The sequence below is a fragment of the Balearica regulorum genome, chromosome 12 (genome assembly GCF_011004875.1).
Source record: "Balearica regulorum gibbericeps isolate bBalReg1 chromosome 12, bBalReg1.pri, whole genome shotgun sequence".
Lineage (NCBI taxonomy): Eukaryota > Metazoa > Chordata > Aves > Gruiformes > Gruidae > Balearica > Balearica regulorum.
This window is the reverse complement of record NC_046195.1, coordinates 9,165,062-9,185,789: the sequence shown is the minus strand read 5'-3', so window position 1 is coordinate 9,185,789 and position 20,728 is coordinate 9,165,062. Positions and strand designations below refer to the sequence as shown.

The window sequence follows — 20,728 nt, the reverse complement described above, 5'->3', positions numbered from 1 at the left end:
GATAGATTTAGCTTTCTTTAGATCCAAGATCATCAAAGCATTAGTTTAGCCCAAGCATTGCAAATCAGTTGGAAAAGACCTCCTGAACCCTCTCAGCAAACAGACTCTGTCAGACAAACTGCAGCGTTCAGAAAGAAGCAACAGATCTGTCGACACTCAAACACAAGATTTAAGTTCTGGCTAAACAGATAAAGCACACTTACATTAAATACACTTCTCTTTTTTTCACAAAAGGAATGCTATCTTGAGCTGTGAGAAACTCACAGGTCCTACAGCTGCTACCCGTGAAGGCCTGAGAGGGATTATTTGCGTAGCCGTGTTCACAGCAGCAGTTGTAAAGTTAAGCAGATGCACGGGCAGCCCAAAGGCCGAGGCTTCAGACTTCTCCCTTTAATCTCACGAACGAGGCCCCTTGTTAAAAGCCCCACGTAGTCAGTTGGGAGAAGAGAGCAGGCGAGCAGAGCTGGACAGATGTTTTCCCAACTCCCGCCGTGCCGGCAGGCCAGTCCCCGCAGCCTGCGGGCTGACACTGGCCCGCTCCCCAGGCTCTGCAGCACAGGGAAATCACCTTTCCCCCCCGCTCCCACTACTTCGAGTTTCCTGCGCGAATCATTCGCCCTGAGATTATCTATTAACTCCTTCTGCAGCGGAGACGCTTCCCTGAGGCCCCCCCGCACGTCCCGCAGCTGCAGCGGCCCCGTCGGAAGGTAACAGGGTGACAGGAGCCCCGCGCCACCCGGCCCCGCCGCCCCTCAGCCCGGCTCGCTGCCCTCCTACCTGCTCGCCTCCCCCGGCCACCGGGGCTCCCGCAGCGCCGCGTCCCTCTGCACCTGCCCTTTTTTGGGCTGCAAGCGTCTCTTTTCCGTCAAGGCAACATCACTTCCCGTTAGGGCCGAGGTAGGGGCGGGAACGGCCCCTCCCGGCCGCGGGCAGGGCTGGGTAGGGCGGGCAGCACGCCCCGGCGTGGCTCGGCTCCCCTCCACCCCCCGAAAGGGGCACCCGCCCCGGGAAAGCTGAGCGGGGTGGGGAGCGGAGCCCGAGGGCAGCACCGTACCCCAAGGACGCGATTGCTCTGGCACTGCCTCCTGCTACTCACTTTGCTCAACTCAGAGGGCCGTTTTTAATGAAACAGACTGGCTCTTCAGGCCTCCTCACTTTTCTGAAAGATCACACGCCGTTTTGCCGTTTCATGAGCGGCAAAATAGGTTTTGAAGAGAAAATACGTGGTGCCAGGCGATGTGGATTTCGTGAGTTGTTTCTGCCGCCTGCTGGCTACCTTCCCTCACAGGAGGCAAGTATTTTTTCTCTTTGCTGTCTCCACAGCTGCTCAATACACCCACTTTTAATCCAGCAGCTTCCAGAATTCAGCAAGCACAGTCTAAAGCTCAGTTGCATCAATGACCCTTTCTGTCTGCATCAGTTCTGACATCCTCTGTCTTCATACTTTTTAAAATCAACTGCCATCTTTACGGACAAATGTCCAGCAATTCTGCTTACAAAGAAAGTGCCTGCTAGACTTCAGTTATGCCTTTTTAAAATAGCCTTTTCAATATATAATGGTTTTCTAAACAAAGGAAGTTGCTGGAGTCACCACAGTAGTTCTTTTGTGTTGGCACTCATCACAGACTTGCGGCATTTCCTCATGTCCAAACTCGATTTATCATACACTCAACTGCACCTCCCAGTCTAACTTCTACTGCTATCCTCTCATCTTAGCTTCTGCAAAGTCCATCCACTGTCTCCAGCTGTCGCATCATTCCTGGCTTTAAATAAAAGCACACCCAGGGAAAGGATTTCTTCCCTCATACTGTCCAAACAAGATTCTATGTTAAAACCAAAATCTGAAAGAAGTTCCTCCCAAGATCTGCAGGTTTTGGATTCTTTTTAGATTTACTAAAGTCTTGAAATACCTAGTTTGCTTGAGTCTCAAATTCTGTCCTCTTTGTCAGACTGATCCACACTTATTGCAAGATTAACGCTGTCCTACTGAGCTACACACTGAAGCACTTCTCCAAGTACAACCTGACTTTCAGGCAACCTTATTGAGTAAATAGCCGCTCTAGCCTTATTCTTTCAGGAATGAAAGATGTGTATACGCATGTGTGTATGTATATACATACAGGTATGAACACAAGCCAAGGACACCAAAGTTGGGTGCAGTTCCCTTCTCAGCCATCCGTACAACCGTATTCCCAACAGAAGGAGTGTTACAAACTGAAACTGTGATAAGTAGATAAAAATGGTATTTATCGCTTGGTGTATCAGAGCAGAGGCCATCCAAAAAAATCCCTGAAGTGTAACCATACCACAGTGACTTTCTTTTTCCAGTTCCCTGGTGATTATTTAAACTTAGACGTGAAGATATACCTTTCACCATTCAGAATTTTATACATATTTCAACATTCACGTCCCTACAGGCTGGTAGCAAACACACGCGTATGCAGTTACATCTTCAGACGGCGGATTTCTCCAGAGCACTGCCGAGCTGCAGAGAATGCCGCTCGGGACCGCCACGGCTGGCGCACGGCGCAGGACGGACGTTCCCTGTCAGGCGACGGATGCTCCGACTTCGTGGGGGGCTCGGGCGCCATTTCCTCTGAGGGCGGGCGCGGAGGTCCGGGCTGCGAGGCGGTGCCAGGGAACGGCGCCCGGGCAGCGACGCGGCTCACACCACTCCCTCAAGGCCTCTTCTCCGGCGCAGCATCCGCCGGCGGCCCCGCCGTGCCCTCGGGGGGCTGTCGGGGCCCGGGCGGCTGGAAGACGGGCCGGTAGATGTAGAGCCCGCTGGCCACGCCGAGCGCCACGGCCAGTGCCACCTGCGGCAGCGGCAGCCGCCCCCACATGCCAGCAGGGGGCGCTGCCGCACCTGCGCCCACAGACGCGCGCGAGTAAACAGCCGCGGCCTCTTCGCGCTCCTCAGCGACACCTTCGCCCCCCAGGCGGGGAGAGCGGACGGGGGCAGAGAGCTCGGCGCTCCCCGCCCCGGCACCGCTTGGCCTCACGGCCCCGGGCAGCGCCGTGCCAGACCCCGCGCCCCTCACCTGAAGGACAGAAGACCACAGAGCGGAAGCCTCCCGTTCGCTAGAGTGACCGGAAGGAAGTGCCGGCGGTGTCCCCGTGGCCGTGAGGTCGCGCATGCGCCGCCGCCGTAGGCCCGCCCCCCGCGGATGGAGGCGGCCGGCGGGCTGCTGGCCCGGGCGCGGAGGCCGGAGGCGGTGCGGCTCCGCAAGCGGCGATCGGTGTTGTACAGCGCCCCCGGCGGAGCCGCCGGGCAGCGAGGCGCCGGTAAGCGAGGCGGGCCGGGGGGCGGGCGGGCGGCGCCCCTCGGAGGGGCCGTTGACGGACAGCCTTGCCTTGCCTTGCCTAGGCGCTGCCGGCGGGTCGGCGCCGCTGCTGGCGCTCACGGTGGCGCTGCGGACGCTCAACTGCTTCCTCGTCCGGACCAGCTTCGTCCCGGATGAGTACTGGCAGTCGCTGGAGGTGGCGCATCGCATGGTCTTCAAATATCCTTCGCGGTGCCAACCTGCCGCCGCTCCTCACGACGCGGCCCCGCTCCCCGGGTTTTGTACCGGCCCTGCGTGACCGGAGAGCCACGGCGGCAGCGTCGCGAGTGGGGCAGAGATTTCCACGGCAGCAAGGGGTTAGCGTGACCCGTAACGGTGATCCCGCTGCCTTTGCCCACGGGGGTCAATGTCTGAGAATAACACAGCTGGAGTGGCGGGTTTTGTTTCGGTTGTTCGTGATCTGTCCTTAATAGCAGTAATTATGGCTACCTGACTTGGGAATGGGCAAATGGCTTAAGGGGCTATTCGTACCCGCTGATCTTTGCGAGCATCTACAAAGCTTTACAGCTGCTGGCTAAGGATGATGTTCGGCTGCTGGTGAGTATAATCAAAAGAACACGTCCGCTACTAAAATTCAATTAAAAGGCACTGTATTTAAATTCAGTGCGGTTTTATCATTGTCCAAGTAAAACACAAACCCTTGAATCTGTCAGTTAGAGATGGTATGAGCACAGAGGCCCAACTGAAGTGTTTTGCGTGGCTGCAGAGTTCATTCGTAGCTCACCAGTCGCAGTACTGATGCCTGGGACTGCAGACGATTATTCTTGGCCTCCATCAATCTCCTTCAGTTTCATACTGATACTGTTTACCACTACATCATAATTCCTCAGTGGTTCAGTTTTCCAAAGTGTTTTAACAATATGTATTTGTATTAAACTCAGTAACAACAGCCCCTTTTGACTTCTATTGGAGACAAATGGCAAAGAATTCTGCTTTCGATTTCTGAACACTTTCAGTTGAACTTCAGAGTTTCTTTGTTTTGGCAGAAATATTAGTCTTGCCAAAGGACCTTACTATTATTTCTTAAATCATAAAAAGCTACAGAGAACATTCACTAATTCACTTACTATTTTCGTGTCTGAACAGCCATTCACTAACTCAGTAGTCCTCTCTCCGAACCTGGAATTTAACAGGTTTGTTCCAAGTAAAATTTTCTCTCTGCTTACACAGATATGGGTCCCTAGACTTGCACAGGCAGTGCTGGCAGCTTTTGCTGATGTGAAGCTTTACTCATTAGTGCAACACCTTGAAAATGCAGAAACAGCAAAGTGTGTGGTGAGTCTCAGCCTTTAAAAAATTTTATGCGTGTTAATAAACGCTGTCTGTTGCAATGTAAACAACAGCAAAATGATAATAGGTCACACCTTGAAGAATTATCACCATTTAAAACTACAGAATTTGTTTTAACATTTCTCCCTGTGCATCCTGTTGTTCATAATTATTTTCAGTACTTCTGCCAGCTGTGTTCCTGGTTTACATGGTATTCCTGTACCAGAACTCTAACAAACACCATGGAAACTCTTCTTACCATCTTTGCTCTTTCCTACTATCCGATAAAAGGTTCCAGGATGGGGAGCAGGTGAGAAACTTTTTACTAACACTGTTTAAAATGCTAACTTTCATCTTAAAATATAAGGCAACCCAAAACACCTTGTTCATTTAGCAAGAGCTCCAGATCTTGGAAGGAACAGCATTGTGGCATTTCCTCCTAAAACTGTTTTGAAGCCATGATATAGCTGGTATATAAAATTACTATTCTCCATTTCCCTTATGCAAAGTATCATTTTGTGGGAAACTGTAAATTAAACTTTGAAGGACTGGAATTTGTGGTAACTTGGAAAAAGATAAAAGCTTGTTTGGGTTCAGACATAGGTGAATTTGTGGTCACAACTTTCTTTACCAGCTGTCTATTTTAGAAGCACATATTTGCTTCTAGTTAGCAACTCCATTGCTAATAAAGCAATTATCTACTTGGCAGCCTTCCAAGCAAACAGAGTATCTGCACTGAGAGAATCAAAGTTATCTGCGCTATGAAAAACTCTTGGTCCGAGACACAACAGTATTTAAATTGTTGAAATGGCACTGTCTGCAAAAGAATTGACCAAACCTTTTGATAAGGTTCTGTTTTTCTTATATGTCCTCATTCTAGTTGCAAATATTTAGCTTTGATAGCACTTGCAATTGTTATTCGTCCCACTGCTGTCATCCTGTGGATACCTTTGGTCTTCAGTCATTTTTTGCAAGAACAGAAGAAAGCAGACCTTATCCTACATAACTGCATTCCTGTTGGGTAAGTTCCTTCTGAATTTAAACTATGAATGTGCACAACTATATCTTAAGATTGATTTTACCATTGCAAAGGCAGACAACCCAAAAAAGCTGATTTCATGTAAAAAAAAAAAAAAAAAGGAAAAAAAGTAGAGTCCTTTTGCAGAAGTTTAAAGAAGGGGCATACTTCCTTTAAATTAATGTATACACTGCAAAAAAGTACTAGGAGAGATTTCATGAGGATGAGACATGAAGAGCATTCCAGCTTAATCTGGGATTTTGCCAAGGATACCATGTGATGGCAACTAGCCAAGAGTATGGATAATATCAAAAAAAGATCAGGAATAACTATTCAGGGGGGGTTGACAGCTATTTGGACAAGAGTAGAACCTGATACAAAAGCAATTCAGACAATATCAGTGCAACCAACTTTCCATTTTTGCAGATTGATCACAGTAGGAACCTCTTTAATAATTGACCGTGTGTTTTTTGGTGAGGTAAGTTGTTTTACACTTGACTTACACAAAAAAGGTTGGGTTTTAGTATTTTAACATGGACGGATGTTTCAGACTTCTCTGACTTCTGTTATTTCTGTGGCTGTGTCTGGCCTATGATCTCTAAATATATCCTAAGCCATAAACCCTTAAACACTGACTTCTCAGTTATTTTAAATGACAGACACTACTTAAAATCAGTATGCCTCACACTCAGATAGTTATCAACAAAACTTACATGCTTCTGTGTTTACTTGCTAAATATAGGAAAGTCTGCAAATATAGCAAGTCTGTGATGAGTCTTAGTAGAAAACAACTATGAAAATGCTGTATGTGTATACATATACATATGTATATATGAATGAAATGCTGTGCCATTTAAGACCAGTGATGAGACTGTAATTCAATTTAGCTGTTGTTTTTCACTTTGGATTTGTATTTAACTTTTTCTCCCTCTCCATCGCCTAAATCTCCCAGTGGGTACTGGTTCAGCTGAACTTCTTGAAATTCAACGTACTGCAGAATTTGGGAACATTTTATGGATCTCATCCTTGGCATTGGTACTTCACTCAGGGACTACCAGTCATCTTGGGTACCCATCTGCCTTTCTTTATTCATGGCTGTGTGCTGGCACCGAAGAGGTATCGCATCTTTCTAATGGCAGTGATTTGGACAGTGTTGGTATACAGGTAATTTCTCCTAAATGTAAACTATCATCTTGACTGGTTGTGTTCTTTTCAAAGCTCATGTCCTCTCTAGAACAAAAAAGCATAGTGATCAGAAAAGTGATGGAAAACTTCAAACTATTGAAATACTCCAAGAAATGCAGTCAATTATACAGTAGTTTCTAGGATTTTATGTAATGCTACTTCTTGTATCATTACCAAACATGTATTTTTAGAATTGATTAGACCCTTAAAGAATAAAATAATTCAGCATTAAATTCAATTGAGAGTGAAAGAAAAAAAACCCCACTCAGTCACCTAATAGGCATTTAAGCAACAAGAGAATTAGTTAGAAAGCTGTGTTTACTAAATCCTGTTAAAATACCATTTCATTCGGTTCTTTAATACATCCCCAGTAAGATGAGAGGTTCTTAGGCCTCTCAAACTTACTCCATTCACAAGTCTGTACAGAGCTCTTAATATTTATCATAGGACTGTACATCACATTTTAAGTTGAGAAGTAGAACAAAAGGTGAGCTTTTTCTAAAGCATCAGAATTAACCGTAGATTAAACAGGAGACACTTTCAGACAAGAAAAGATATGGCAAATTAATTAAGTAATAAATGGTATTAGACTACAAAATTGGTAGCAGAATACAGTAAAACAGTAGTGAGGCTACAAATGCCGTATCTTCTTTCAGTCCATCTCAAAACTGGATGTAGCTTCATTGGTTTTAGGCTTTTTTTAATCTCAGTCCTGTGAGAACCAGTTTGGTTCCCATGACGCAAGTATTGCAGTAATACCAAAAAAAACCCCCAAAAGTTGGCATGGGAATTGTATAAAGTTGTATTAGCAGAGGTGAATGTTACTTTGTTAGATACAAACATGTACTTGAATCTTAGCCTACCATCCACACTTCTTATTGCGCATTTTATTACAGAAAGCAAATTGGTAAAGTACTAGCTAAGTTCTATCTAGTACTCATAGAATCAGACCACTTAATTGCTAGAATAGTAGCCAGGCACTTTTATTAATGCTTGGTTCAAACTGACCAAATAATCTTAATTTGAATGTAGTCATTATGTTCTTAAGTGACAATTGCCATTTTTACTCTCAACTACCTGAATGCCAAAAGCTTTTTTAGTACATGCAAGTGCTTTTCTTCCAGTCCTCCATGCTCTAAAAAATACTTTCTCAAGGGAACTGATGCATTTAACTTCCTCGCTGAAGTGTTATATCTGTTTTATTACAGCACACTGAGCCATAAAGAATTCAGGTTCATCTATCCAGTACTGCCATTTTGCATGTTTTTTTGTGGTAAGCATTGGTTTCAAATGTCTTGCAACCTTCCCTGTATATACTTTTTACTTAGAGAGAGAGTATTAATGTAGGTATTTGACAAAGGATTCTTAGAACTAGCCTAACCTATTCTTACAGCTAGGGGAAAAAAAAGGGGGGGGTATGAGGAACAAAAAGTGACTGAAATACAGATGGAGAAGCCGTAGCATGGATAAAAGTACTTCCTGCAAAAAAAAAAAAAAAAAAAAGAAAATTGCCTTAGTGAATCCTAACTTTTTGGCAATGCCACCCTTACAGTGGGAACTTTGTTCCTTGGCTCCTTTGTAGTATTTTTCCACCCGCTTCTCTCAAATATGCCTGACATGGCTTTGAATATGTAACAAAAAAATTAAAGTATTCAAAACCTAAAATTATCCTTTTCTAGATTCAGTTGTGTTAATAGATGATGCTTGTTTTCTGTCTGCTCTTAAGCAACCACCAGCTTCCCAGAGAAGTTTTAAAGCTGTTAATGTGATAGCTTTTTCTTCAGGCATAGTAAGGTGAATTGGTTAAAACAGGGATAAAGTCCCTAAAGTAATGTGGTTAACTTAAAGAGAGTCTGTCCACAGTTTAAACTGGAAAGCATATTGCATTTGTAACTAAGATTTTTCTGATACTTTAACAGAAAATTTTAAAGTATTCATTTATCTTTCTTCCTGTTTTCTCTGTTTTTTAATTTAAACACAGAAGAGAGGCTAATAAGGAAGTATTTTATATTTTACAAAACTAGGTATTAACAACACTAATGTATCTATAGGAAAACTAAAATCATGATGTAAAGCCTAGTATGCTGAAAAGGTAGAGAGGAAAGGTTAAAACTTCTAGAACATGAAGCTGTATAGCTTTAGTTTAAGTACAAGTTCAAAACAGATTAATCAGTGGAAAATGTAATTTTCTTTAACCTGTTTTGGTAGCCTAAACAAAAGTAAATCTTACTTCAATAATTTTGCTCTCTGCTGAGATCAAATATGTAGTATGTCTTGGCTTAGTTCAATGTTCACTTCAATAGCAGATTTAAGATGAACCAGTTCTACCCTACATGCAGAAAAATTCTAATCAGACCACTCCTTTTTGCTAATATCCCTTTTAACTGTCATGTCTGTAAGGAATGAAGTCATATCCTCAATTTATTAAGAGCTAATTATCATCTGTTTGGATACTTTAGTAAAGAAAAAAATGACAAAAGTTATTTCTGATAACTCAGTAGTTACAAAGAGGTCTTTAAATTGCTCATGACATTATACATAAAAGCAGAAAAAAACCCACACAAATTTCAAAGTCATTATCAAGCACATTTAAAGATAAGCTAAGAGCATTTCACAAAAGCAGTAAAAATATGCCAATAACAGAATGTTTCCATTAGTGTTTAAACCAGACTAATTAGTGGACTTTGTTTTCATGAGATAAAGATGCACAATTTGTCAGAACAGACCAACTGAAAAGAAATTTAACTTACTTGTTACTGACTTCTGAAACAGGCCTAAATAGGCCTTAAAACCAGTTAAATAACTGGTTTCTTTTGATTCAGTAAAGGTGGTCACAGAGCTAAGCTGCATAAAATATTTTTATCCCTTAATAAGGGTTTCCAGACTGGTAGCAAAATGAAGCTGTCTTCAGTGCCAGGTTCATCTGTGTTGTGGTTGTGAGAAACAGGTTTAAGCAGCTATGTCCCACCAGGAGAAATGTCTCTTCCTATTATCAGCTCCTTCAAGAAAAGCAGGGGAAAAGGGGCAGGGATAGGAAATGGGAAAAGATGGAGGAGTAAACTTTTCCAATGCTAGTAGCTCAAAACCGAGTAACAATAAGGGAATGCTGTAGCTTTCAGCATGCTGGAGAAAAAGAATACCACAGCCATACCAAAGCACACGTAGTTGCCATTTATTCTGGCTGTACCTGGACATGTGTGAATCAGAACACAAGTCAGTCACCACATACCATTCACCCAAACTACTGAATGAACTATTTTTTTCCCCCACAAGAAATGAAAATTAAGCTCTAAAGAGACAAAGCACTGGCTTTGAAATCGTACTTCTGTACTTCAAAACACAGGTATGGGATTAACATTTACACTGTTAAATCCAAGAGTTAGTAAGGGCAAAGTCTAACCTTTGAATTTCCATTCAAAGAGTAGACTGAAAGAACACCGTATTAAAATACCTCAAAACAAGGTATTGTCATCAACTGAGTAATGGTTTTCCAGTAAGCTACAGTACTTTCAAAAATACCATGTGGAACTATTACTGTTTGCTTATGTCTGAAACTTACTCGTATGTTTTTCTAGGATATTCTTTGAAACACCTGAAAGCATGGAAGAAATCTGCAGCAAGTTTCCTGCTTTTATCAAACTTAGTCCCAGCCCTGTATACAGGCTTGATTCACCAGCGAGGCTCTCTGGATGTTATGAGTCACATACAGCAACTCTGTAATAACTCTTACCAATCACAAGCTTTTGTCTTCATCATGATGCCATGCCACTCTACTCCATTTTACAGGTATTAAAATAGTTAACAGCATACATACTAAAATCCATACACTTAAGTAGAAGTTAAGATTATTTTTCTTCCTAAGCTTAATAAATGGAGGTGGATAGATACATACAGGAAGAGTTTTGATTTTTCATACAGTTAATACGGAATGAATAGGGGAAATACGCCAAATGCTTACATCACAGAATAGAATTCAGCATCTAAGCTTTATTCAGTTTTTGCAAAATAGCTTTGTATGAGGATAGGCAGCAAGTCTTATGACTTCTGAAAGTAATTCATACTGCTTCATTAGGGTAGCAAAACTAAAGACTAATTGTTACAGTCAACATGTATTAATTTCACCTTCTGCTGCTAGAGTGAAGAAATGTAATTACAACATACAGTGACTGAAGTTACTATTCCAAAAAGTTTGCAATAGATCCTGGCACATAAAATGTTAAAGCAAATATGGAAGAGTACCTTTTTAAGAAGCTGATGTTACACAGATGGTATTTTTATAAGATAAATCTATTTTCTGTCAACTGCTAACAACGTAGTCACAGCAGTTTGGAGCTGAATCCACTTGTTCTAATTTTGCTTTCATATGAACTACAGAAGGGAAGAAAATATGACTTTTGGGGTAGAAAAAGTAATTACTCAATTTTGGTTTTGACTGAGGTATCTTTAAGTGATGAAACATTTTGAATCTTAGATGTTTGCCAGTTTATTCTGAAGTGTTTATTTTGCTTTTCTCCCTAGTCATGTTCACTGTCCTCTAAAAATGAGATTCCTTCAGTGTCCCCCAGACCTAACCGGAAATGAGAGCTATATTGATGAAGCAGATTTATTTTACTCTAATCCACTCGGCTGGCTCAATAAGGAGTTTTACAATGATACATTACTACCCAGTCACTTGATCTTCTTCAGTGTGCTAGAACAGGTATGGTAACTGCAACATGAAACTAGTTTTGAAGTCAAGTTAAAAATAAATTGAGGGAGAGTTATAGTTAAGATTTTATAGAATTGTTTTCCACAACTTTTTAAAACACAGCTCAAATGAAAATTGAACCGTCTAGTCCACAACAGATACCGTTCCAGTGATATATGCTTAACATTCATGTATTCTCTGTGAATTCTACATGCCATAAAGTAATGTTTCACGGAATTCTCCTCAAGGCATATTAAAAGAAACACGTCTGTCCCCAGAACCATACACTTTTAAGTAAGCAACAGTGACAAGCAAAACCACCTGCAGTTAGAGCACCTTTTCCCCCTCAGTTCTTTTATCAAGTCAATGTTCTCAAACAACAGACAGCATCAAACAGGATAAGTACCTCTTCTTCTAGCAGTCTTTCCTAAAATAAAGGATAAAACTTCCAGGGGACAATTGAATTGATGGTTTTCAGAAGACTTTGGAACACTGTTTTGATGCTCCCCAACTATACTTTCTGACTGTGGAAACTAATGTATGTTCATTTACAGGAAATATCATCATTTCTAGCTTTAAGGGACTATGAGAAAACAGCCACTGTCTTTCACACACATGTACCTCAAGGACGAGTTGGAAGCCACATTTATGTCTACAGGAGAAAAACCTGAAATTAATCATACCTGAAGATCAGTTTCTAGACTGAAAGGTACCTAATGAAATCAGTTTTGCATAGCAGTAATATGCTTAGAAGATCTTGTACTGCAGAAAGGAGAGAGTAGCGAGTCTGAAACCGGGTAAGTCAAGTGGGGAAGTGATTCGGCAGCCATTGGCTGTCTGGAAACACATAAACCTCTTCCTGAAGGCAACTTCAGTAGCAGTATGGCAGGGTGGGGGTGTTGACCTACCTTACAACACTAGAAAACATCAGGAAGACCAAAGTTACTGTATGACTACTAAAACAGTAAGAAATTAGACAAGACTGGACCATTTTTATAGAACTGTACAGCTATGCTAGGTTTGTTTTATAAATAAAGACTTTTACCCACAATGTCTCTTTATTTTTCTTCTACAATATGCAGATATGCAAGACATTTCAAGTGCTTAAATCAGCAAACTGATTAGAATGCAGCACAGCAAATTCTTCACAATTCAACAGGCTTTTGAACCCCCCCCAAAGACAAGAAGCAAGTATAAGATTACAAAACACTAACAAATATATTACCATAACGTAGACCTATTTTTTGAAGGATGAGATGAAGTTAGTATATCAAACACTGGAGTTAATTATTGGTACATTATGCAGGACTCAAGCTTGAACTACACTAATGGAATGCAATTAAGCATATTTTTCATACACAAGTCATTGCATGCCTAGTTTCTGCAACAATACTGCTTGCATCCAAACTATCATCACTTCCAAAGAACAGTTAAAGCAACAGTACAGAATATGCAAATTAGAAAGCTTGACTTCTGCCTTTTAACAAAAATGTGTAAAAATCAAATTAGAGAAAAAACTTGCATCTTGCTGCTTTGTTGAAAAACAATTAGTTTCCGGAGAGGATGTGAATTATTAATTCTAATCTTATTTTTACCATAAATTACTCAATATTTTGGATCAAAGGGTAATTGCCCCAATTCTATTTCAAGATTTGCCATGTGTCTTCCGTTAGTGCGACCATGTTTATGCCATTTACCTTCTCTTTTATTACGGTGGTGGTACTTCTGAGCTTGTTTTTCATGTCTGGAATTTTCAGTTTGTGTAAAAGAAGGCCTTTTAGGTCGACTGCAAGGAGTAAACAAAAGCTTTATTACTACTCTTACAAAAGCATCTCTTAAAAAGCATTTTGAAACACAATTACATTGTCAAGAACAGCTTTTAACATGCTGAGGTTGACTGAAAAGGAAAGAAAATTACTATTAAGTAGTAATCCTTTCTCTTGTAAGAAAAATGGGAGGAGTAATGATTTAAATCATCAATAAGATGGTATATTTAAAAGAAATCCTTTCTAAAAATAAAAGTGCTCTGCAGCTGGTTGCCCAAAGTTCTTTTTAGAATAAAGCCAAGTAAACAGCTGTTTGATTATCCCTACGGTGATGCTTGAGTGAGGTCTCAATCTATTTTTCAGTTGTTCTATTACATTCTGCTCTATAAAAATAACAAAAACTTTACAGATCCTTAGGAAAGTGTGCTTTCTGTAAACATGGGCACTTCAGAGGTTTTCATGTGCTATACAGAATATTTATACACATATCAACTTATGTGTTTGCCAAAAGTACACATTAAAAAGGCTACTTGGTAGCTGATAATAGTATCATCCTCATGGTTCAACTTTTAATAAGAACAAAGTACTACCTCACATAATGTTTAGTAACCCCAAAGTATTCAAACTTCCTGCTGCAATAAAACACATGAAATACTAAACAGTACACGTCCAAAAGAGAAACCTGACTGAACAACTGCACCTTTATCTAAATACTAAATATGCTTTGCACTGAATACCAGCACAGGGAAAAGTTCTATTGATGTGTACAAGGACAACTTCTTGTGTATTATAAATTAGTTAATAGATCACATGTTTTCTTACCTGATCAGAATAAACATTAGCACAAGAGACTACATAGCCAATTTTGTAATAGCAATGATATTAAAAGCCACATAAAATACCTAAATAAGTGTTCCAGAAAGAGAAATTTCCACACAATATATTAAGGTGGCTTGCTTAATTTTCTTTCACCAAAGTCTATGCAGTAGAAACAGTCCACCCTATCTAGCTCCGTTGGGCCAGCCAGGCAGCAGACCACAGCTGCTCTGTAGCAACCCTGAGAATACCATTAGATACGAGAAAGTAACATAGGAAACAATTCATGCCAAGGACCTTTGTAAGCAAGTCTGAACAAAATTTAGTCAGGGTCAGGATGTGAACGAAAGCCTGCCAATTGAGTAGCTCTGCTCTGGGCGTACAGACTTACTCACTATTATACTCGGCTACAAGACAGCAGTGTAATTCCTGAAAGCCAGCAGGGAATATACCTGCCGGAACTGGACTTTGAGACTGCTCAAATATACCCAAAAACCATCTCAGTCAGGGAACGACAACATGGAAGTCCTAGTTAATGCTTCTTCTGAGGTAGTTATTCATTCCATCAGCAAGGCAATCATAGCTGTTCAGTCCGAAGTAATCCTACTTGCAGTTACACTGTTTTCTAAGGAACTCAGTAGAAATCTTAGCTTGTGCCATGTAGAGTGGACCTGTAGCGCCTCGCAAAGTAACATCCCTCCCCCAACATTTATATATAAGGTACTACAGATCCACTTTATGTAACACAGTCTAGTATTTCCATTGAGTCCTTCAGAAAGTCTTCTAGCATGTGTGTGTATATATATATACACACACACACACATGCTAGAAGAGCACCTATTAGAACAAGGGCACTAGTTGTCTTTACAAAGACTACTTCATTGTGTTAACAAGTTCAGGAAACATGGAAACAAACCTGGGTCCATATTGGGGTGAGTTATCATAATGAAAGTAGTATCTGTAGATGTATTTGTCCAAATCCTCAAAAACCTTTTCATTATTTTGGTATTCCTTCATATCTTCCAGGTAATCCTTGACATCATTAACAAAATCAGTGAACAGCATCTGGTCATGGATAAATACCCCATTATGAAAAAACTTATTGACGAAATTTTCTAGTTCTCTCCAGTGATGAAAGTTATGTACAACTTGTTGCAAATACTTTTTCATTAGCCGATTAAATTCATCCACCCTGATAGGATCTGATACTCTGTTAAAGAGACTAATGAATTCTTTATGAGCACATTCAAAAATACCAGAGCAGCCCTTCAGGACAAACTGATGTTTTCTATTACACAAACGATCAAGACATTTCTGTGAATCTGTATCTTTTTGAAATGTTGTAAATTGATGTTTTCTTCCATCTTTGAATTCTTTTGGCATGTTAGGTGCCCTGTAATGCATTTGCTTCGGAGTCTCATAAGAGTTATGTTCTCGGTAAAAAGTTCGAGCTTTCTTGTTTGCCTCGTGTCTTTTGTCATTTGACAACTTCTCCTTTTCATCAAAGATGTTTTTTGTGGTATCTTTGAAGTGTCTGAATGTAGACTTTACAGAATCAGAGAATTTCTTCAGGTTTTCTTTCACTGCTTCTTTAGCCTGCTTAATCTTTTCTTTATGGTGTCTTACAAACTCTTTCGTGGAATTTTTCATAGCATCAAAAGTTTCTTTAACCGAACCAAGAAATGATTCCTTTGATTTCTTCTTAGCCTTACTTTGCCCTTTAGCACCTTTCTTTTGTCCCTTTTCATTCATTTCTTGTTTTTCAGTTTGGTCTTTCACTTCAACATACAACTTCTCCCATAAGTCAGAGCGCTGTTGCTCAAAGTTTAGCTTTTTTTCTAGTTCTACTAGTCTTCCTCGCAGAGTTTCTATTTCTTGATTTTCTCTTAATGTATCATCATCATTAGCATTGTCAGGTGTTTGATGAGAACTTAACTGTTCCATCTCTTTTTTTAGAGCTTCTGTAACATGACGTTCTTTGTCCAGTTCTCTCCTTAACATCTGTGCCTCTGCAAAGAGTGTTTCCTTTTGCTTAAGAAAGTTGTGGTTTCTTTGCTTTTCCTCTTCCAAATGTTCCCTTAGTTTCTGATTTTCCATTACAATAGACTCAGTGCTAGTACCTTTATCTTCTAAGTTTCTAATTTGTTGTCTTAGCTTCCTTAATTCTTCCTGAAGTGAGGCCAAAGCTTTTTCTTCCTTCTCTAGAGATTCTCTCAAGTGCTGATTTTCTGCAGCAAGACTTTTTTTTTGAGATTCAAAGGATTTCTTCTCCACCTCAGTCGAAGTCAAACATGTGGCAAGATCTCCCTTGAGTGATAATACAAACAGAAAACAAGCGAAAATACTACAGTTAGAATTGTTACAATTTCAGCTAGAAAGATAAAAGCCCAAGGTAGCCCAGACAGAGTTTACTTGTCATTTTGGATGCAGTGACACATGTTGCAGCAAGATGCAAAAATAGAGCTAGTTTGTTTATCTCAGATATATGCACAAACACTTTCTTGGCAACAAAGACCACGTGAGAGGCTCCCCCTTCCAAACCAAAGGTCATTCCCCCTCGCCTGTATCAGTTTAACTAGCTGAAGGGTAGTAAACCGGGTACATGAATTGATCCATCTTAAAAGGAAGTGAAAAATGTGCATGTCTGCTGTTGATTTACATTCAGCAAACTGGGTTTACAGATTACAAACCCAATACATTAGCAGAAGCAGGGGCACTCAATAGTTGGGAACAGGAAGTGATTTTGAACTAAATTTGCTATTGAAAATATGTGTTCACGTAACTGTATCCTAACATGAAAGGATCTCCTCAGTCTCTTGGCATCCTTGAAAAATGCTAGAACTAAGCAGCATTTATACATAATTCAATTTGTTATCAGCAACATAAAAGAAAACTTTTAAAAAAAACGCACACACAAAGCATTCCCTAATCTTCTCTCTGAATGATCTAACAGTAAAAAACTAAAAGTACAGGTTAAATATTAAAAAAAAAAATCAACCACTGACAATTTAGAAAGCAAATTCATAAAACCTGTAGGTTCAACCTATAATAGGTTTTTACCAGCACATTCTACTTCAGCTGTCTGAAGCAGACAACCTGGCATTATGTCATAGGGAAAGATACAGTCTCTGCATCCAGATAAATCCTAGACCACATATATAAAAAACAGTATGCATTCCAATAACAAATTTGATCAAAATACAAAATCTTTGTCAAGAATTCAGGGAAAAGAAAAATTACATTCTCAGAAAGAACTTTCTAAAGGAAAAAGAGTAATGGATTTGTGCAATAAATTAATTTCATTTTGTGTAAATTACACACTTAATGACAGAATAACCCAATGACTTCCAGCTAAACTCATACCTACCCCCACTTTATGATGCACTTTATCTCCTTGCTCTTGTTGGCACTGGTAAAGGTCATCTTTCATATCCTTTAATTCACGTGTCTTTGTCACCAGCTGCTGACGTTTCTGGCTCTGTATTGTACCTACAAAGATAAAAACTTTCTTTTGATAGTCTGACTTACAGTAAGTAGTTAGAGGAACAGACAAACCTAAACATCATCTTCATTTTCTGTGCAAATTCAAAAGCATTCTTACCTTGCAATTTCTGCCCAGTACTTAGTAGTACTGTTCAGCTGTAACAAAATAAAGATTATAAAACCAGACAGTTACATACTGATACTGTTTCTTCCAATGATAAACAGTTTCTCTGACCCAAAACTTTGCTATTACATTGTCTGAAGAAATTTTGGAGCACTACGTAGAAATAAGTTGGATACAAAACAACTACAGCTACGCAGGAAAGGATACGTGTGACTTTTTGTCATTTTTTTAGCAACATCCAAGCCAGTCAGGATAAAAGGGAGACCATTAGTCCATGCATTATCCATTTCAGAACAACTTTTACTGTTAAGTATAGTTACATGAATAAGAGGATGTTAGCACAGTATTTAAACGTTCATGCACAAACACAATTACACACTGCCCACAAAGCTGCAAGTATTTGCAGGCCCTATCTTGACATTCTTACCCATGAGTGGAGGCTGAAGAGTAGGCAAATATCCTATCTTTCAATTGCCAGCTAAAGGCTGACACACACTCTTTTTCTGAAAAAATATCTTTATTGTACTAACCACCATTTTTTTCGTCAAGCACAACTTCTTTACTGGTACTTCTCTACCTAAGCATGTTCTGTAAATCGTAACACTGATTTAGTTTTTATTTCTTTGCTTTTATGATTCCCTTGAATTCATTCTACAGCAGATGCCAACAGCAAGTTTTAGGTATTTCTTTCAAAATCAATGCAGCATATACAGAGTTCTATTTCTGTATTTAAAGGAGGGAGGGGTGTATTATTAAACAGAAGAAATTCTATAAATACTATTACACTGAAGAATTTTTTGTGCTCTCTTCATTTCTATTTAATGTATTGTCAAGTATGAACTTAAAAACAGACAGTGCTCTATTAAACTAAGTTGAACCTCAATAGTTCAAGTCGGCTAAGGGAAAGCAGTGGTTTTACAGCAATGACTTTAGGTTTGCAGAGTACTAATAAACACTGGAAGCACAGAACCTTGCATAAGTGAACTTAAGTATACTGACAGTAAATTTGGGTTTCATATTTATATTTTATAGATACTTTTGAAGAAGTCCATTGCTTCTAAGAATCTGAAGACTGCATCTGAAAAATTATCATTTTGTGTAAAGGGTTCATGTTCCGAGGAACCTGAATTACAGAAAAACACTTAAACTCCATTCCTCTCCTTGTCAAGAATCATAGTTTAGACATAGTAAGCAAAAATGACATGTAGCAATCCAGAAAGGGTAGCAAAGACACTGAGAAAGCATGTAATGAGGTACCATTCCGCAGTCATTGGTTTGTGTTTCCAGCTGGTACTCTAAGTCACAGTATCCTTCAGATTCTTTAATAATTTATCTAAATCCCTAGCATTACAGCAATATTTCCTTTTGCAGATTTTGGTTAAAGAAAAAAATTAAATATCTGAATGTCCATAAGGAGACACTCTTCTGGCAAGGCCTTCCTAACTTTAGCTTTTCCAGTTACCTGTTTTCCTGGAAAGCTTGCCCTCTTTCAGATCTCCTTCGTAGAGCATCATAAACCCAGCTAACTCAGTTTAATACTGATTAGGATACAGTTACTGATTAAAACCTAATCCTACTTGCTTTCTACATCTTTAAGAGTCTTAAAGAGGTCCTGGAGCTCTAGCCATAAAGGGAAAATGCTATCCTGCTACTGACTCCCCCACCCCCCCACCCCCCAAAAAAGTAATTTCATAAAAAGTAACCCTTTCCAATCTTCTTACAAGACAATTAGCCTAGCATTAAAAGACTGCTGTGGAAAAAACATTGATTCCAAGTTGAATCACAAAAAAGCAAAGTAGCCCTCTAGGGAGATGGGACTTTCTTTGCAAGTTTGTATTTAAAAAAAACAACCAAACAAAGGAAGATAGAAAGCGGGGTTTGATTTCTTTTCTAGTGGAAGAAAGATTAGTTATCACGTAACCACAAAGAACTTTCACTTGAAGAAGCAAAAACTAAAGCCACACAGAGTTGCCTTCTTTCCACTGAGAATGCTGTCATCACAGTCATCAGCGGTAACAATTTTGGTTTTTTAGAAGTATAGATTCAATGAATGAACAAGTCAAAGTGAATCCTTTAATAAAGATAGGACCCCCAGTACATTTTCAAAATGTATTTCTCATCCATAGATCTCAAAGTTCTTCAAAAGTATCGTATTTATCATTAACCTCAATTTAAACACAGTAAAGGATTAACAGAAGTGAAACCTGAAGTTACCACCACAAAGCATTACCAAAGACTGGTCTAGTCATTGCACTCCTCTCTGCTTCCAGCATGCCAATATACATCACTCAGTTTTTATACCAAGTATTAGTAGCTGCAGCTGCTAAATAAAAACTGGCTTACATGACTCAGTCATTCCTATAATCCCACATACACTAGTTTGTTTTTTTTTTTAATGTAAGTATGCATACATATATGGTTGTGTGTGTACACATACGCACAATTTAAAAAGTAAATCTGAATGCAAGCACAGCATCCACAATACAGCACTCATGACTCTTACCTTCAGGGTTTCCTAAGAACAAAAAAAAAAAAAAATCAGGGTCGACTGAAAATTAGTATAACTCAAAATAAATGTCAAAATTTAGACCCCTGACCATTAGTCAAAATCAAATCCAATTAGAATCATACTCCCAGCATCAAATTGAATTACAAGTCTTCTTATGAAGGCACATTTTCTTCAAATAATACTAAAACTCCTCAGGAAAAATTACTATTAAAAATAAATGCCCTCTATCAAGTCTATCATAACACAAGTATCTCAGAAGATGAGAACTGCACTACGTATATTTAGATCTGTAAGGAGTTCTGCTGTTTTGATAAATGTAGTAACAATTTGTGTAATGCTTAACTTTAGGCAATGCACTGAACACAAAAATTGCTGCTATCCTGGACTCCCTAACAACTCTGGAATTGCAAGGACAACTACAGCATATTTTTTTCCCACTGGAGAGAGAAAAATATTGATACTATGAACTCCAGTAAAAAAACATGCCTTGCTCTTACATTTACCAGATGAATACATATGGGACAAAA

The 20,728-nt window shown here is 39.7% G+C and overlaps 3 protein-coding genes across 20 annotated transcripts in view; 1 reads left to right on the top strand and 2 right to left on the bottom strand.

Annotated features, from left to right (window-relative positions):
- Positions 1-3,180, bottom strand: part of RAB27A (RAB27A, member RAS oncogene family) — a 36,256-nt gene extending 33,076 nt beyond the window's left edge. For 6 of the 10 annotated variants that reach the window (XM_075764099.1, XM_075764098.1, XM_075764102.1 and 3 more), the window contains exon 1: positions 778-1,831. The gene's annotated coding sequence lies outside the window, so the exon portion shown is untranslated. Of the gene's footprint in view, positions 1-777; positions 1,834-3,041 lie in introns of those variants that run through there. The other 4 variants (XM_075764103.1, XM_075764104.1, XM_075764108.1 and 1 more) reach the window with 2 other exon arrangements.
- Positions 3,158-12,554, top strand: PIGB (phosphatidylinositol glycan anchor biosynthesis class B). Its single transcript, XM_075764097.1, is given in 13 exon segments — positions 3,158-3,285; positions 3,368-3,503; positions 3,764-3,881; positions 4,515-4,619; positions 4,793-4,923; positions 5,494-5,634; positions 6,058-6,109; positions 6,584-6,795; positions 8,025-8,089; positions 10,392-10,602; positions 11,335-11,515; positions 12,058-12,171; positions 12,173-12,554. Coding segments are annotated over 13 exon segments (1,602 nt in total). The 5' UTR covers positions 3,158-3,167; the 3' UTR covers positions 12,191-12,554.
- CCPG1 (cell cycle progression 1) overlaps positions 10,391-20,728 on the bottom strand; it is a 26,800-nt gene continuing 16,462 nt past the window's right edge. For 5 of the 9 annotated variants that reach the window (XM_075764088.1, XM_075764092.1, XM_075764093.1 and 2 more), the window contains 4 exons: positions 20,196-20,207; positions 17,453-17,574; positions 15,002-16,392; positions 10,391-13,289 (listed from right to left, as the gene is read on the bottom strand). In XM_075764088.1, coding sequence (XP_075620203.1) covers positions 13,109-13,289; positions 15,002-16,392; positions 17,453-17,574; positions 20,196-20,207 — 1,706 coding nt within the window. In that variant the 3' untranslated portion in view covers positions 10,391-13,108. The remainder of the gene's footprint in view (positions 13,290-15,001; positions 16,393-17,452; positions 17,575-20,195; positions 20,208-20,728) is intronic. The other 4 variants (XM_075764090.1, XM_075764094.1, XM_075764095.1 and 1 more) reach the window with 1 other exon arrangement.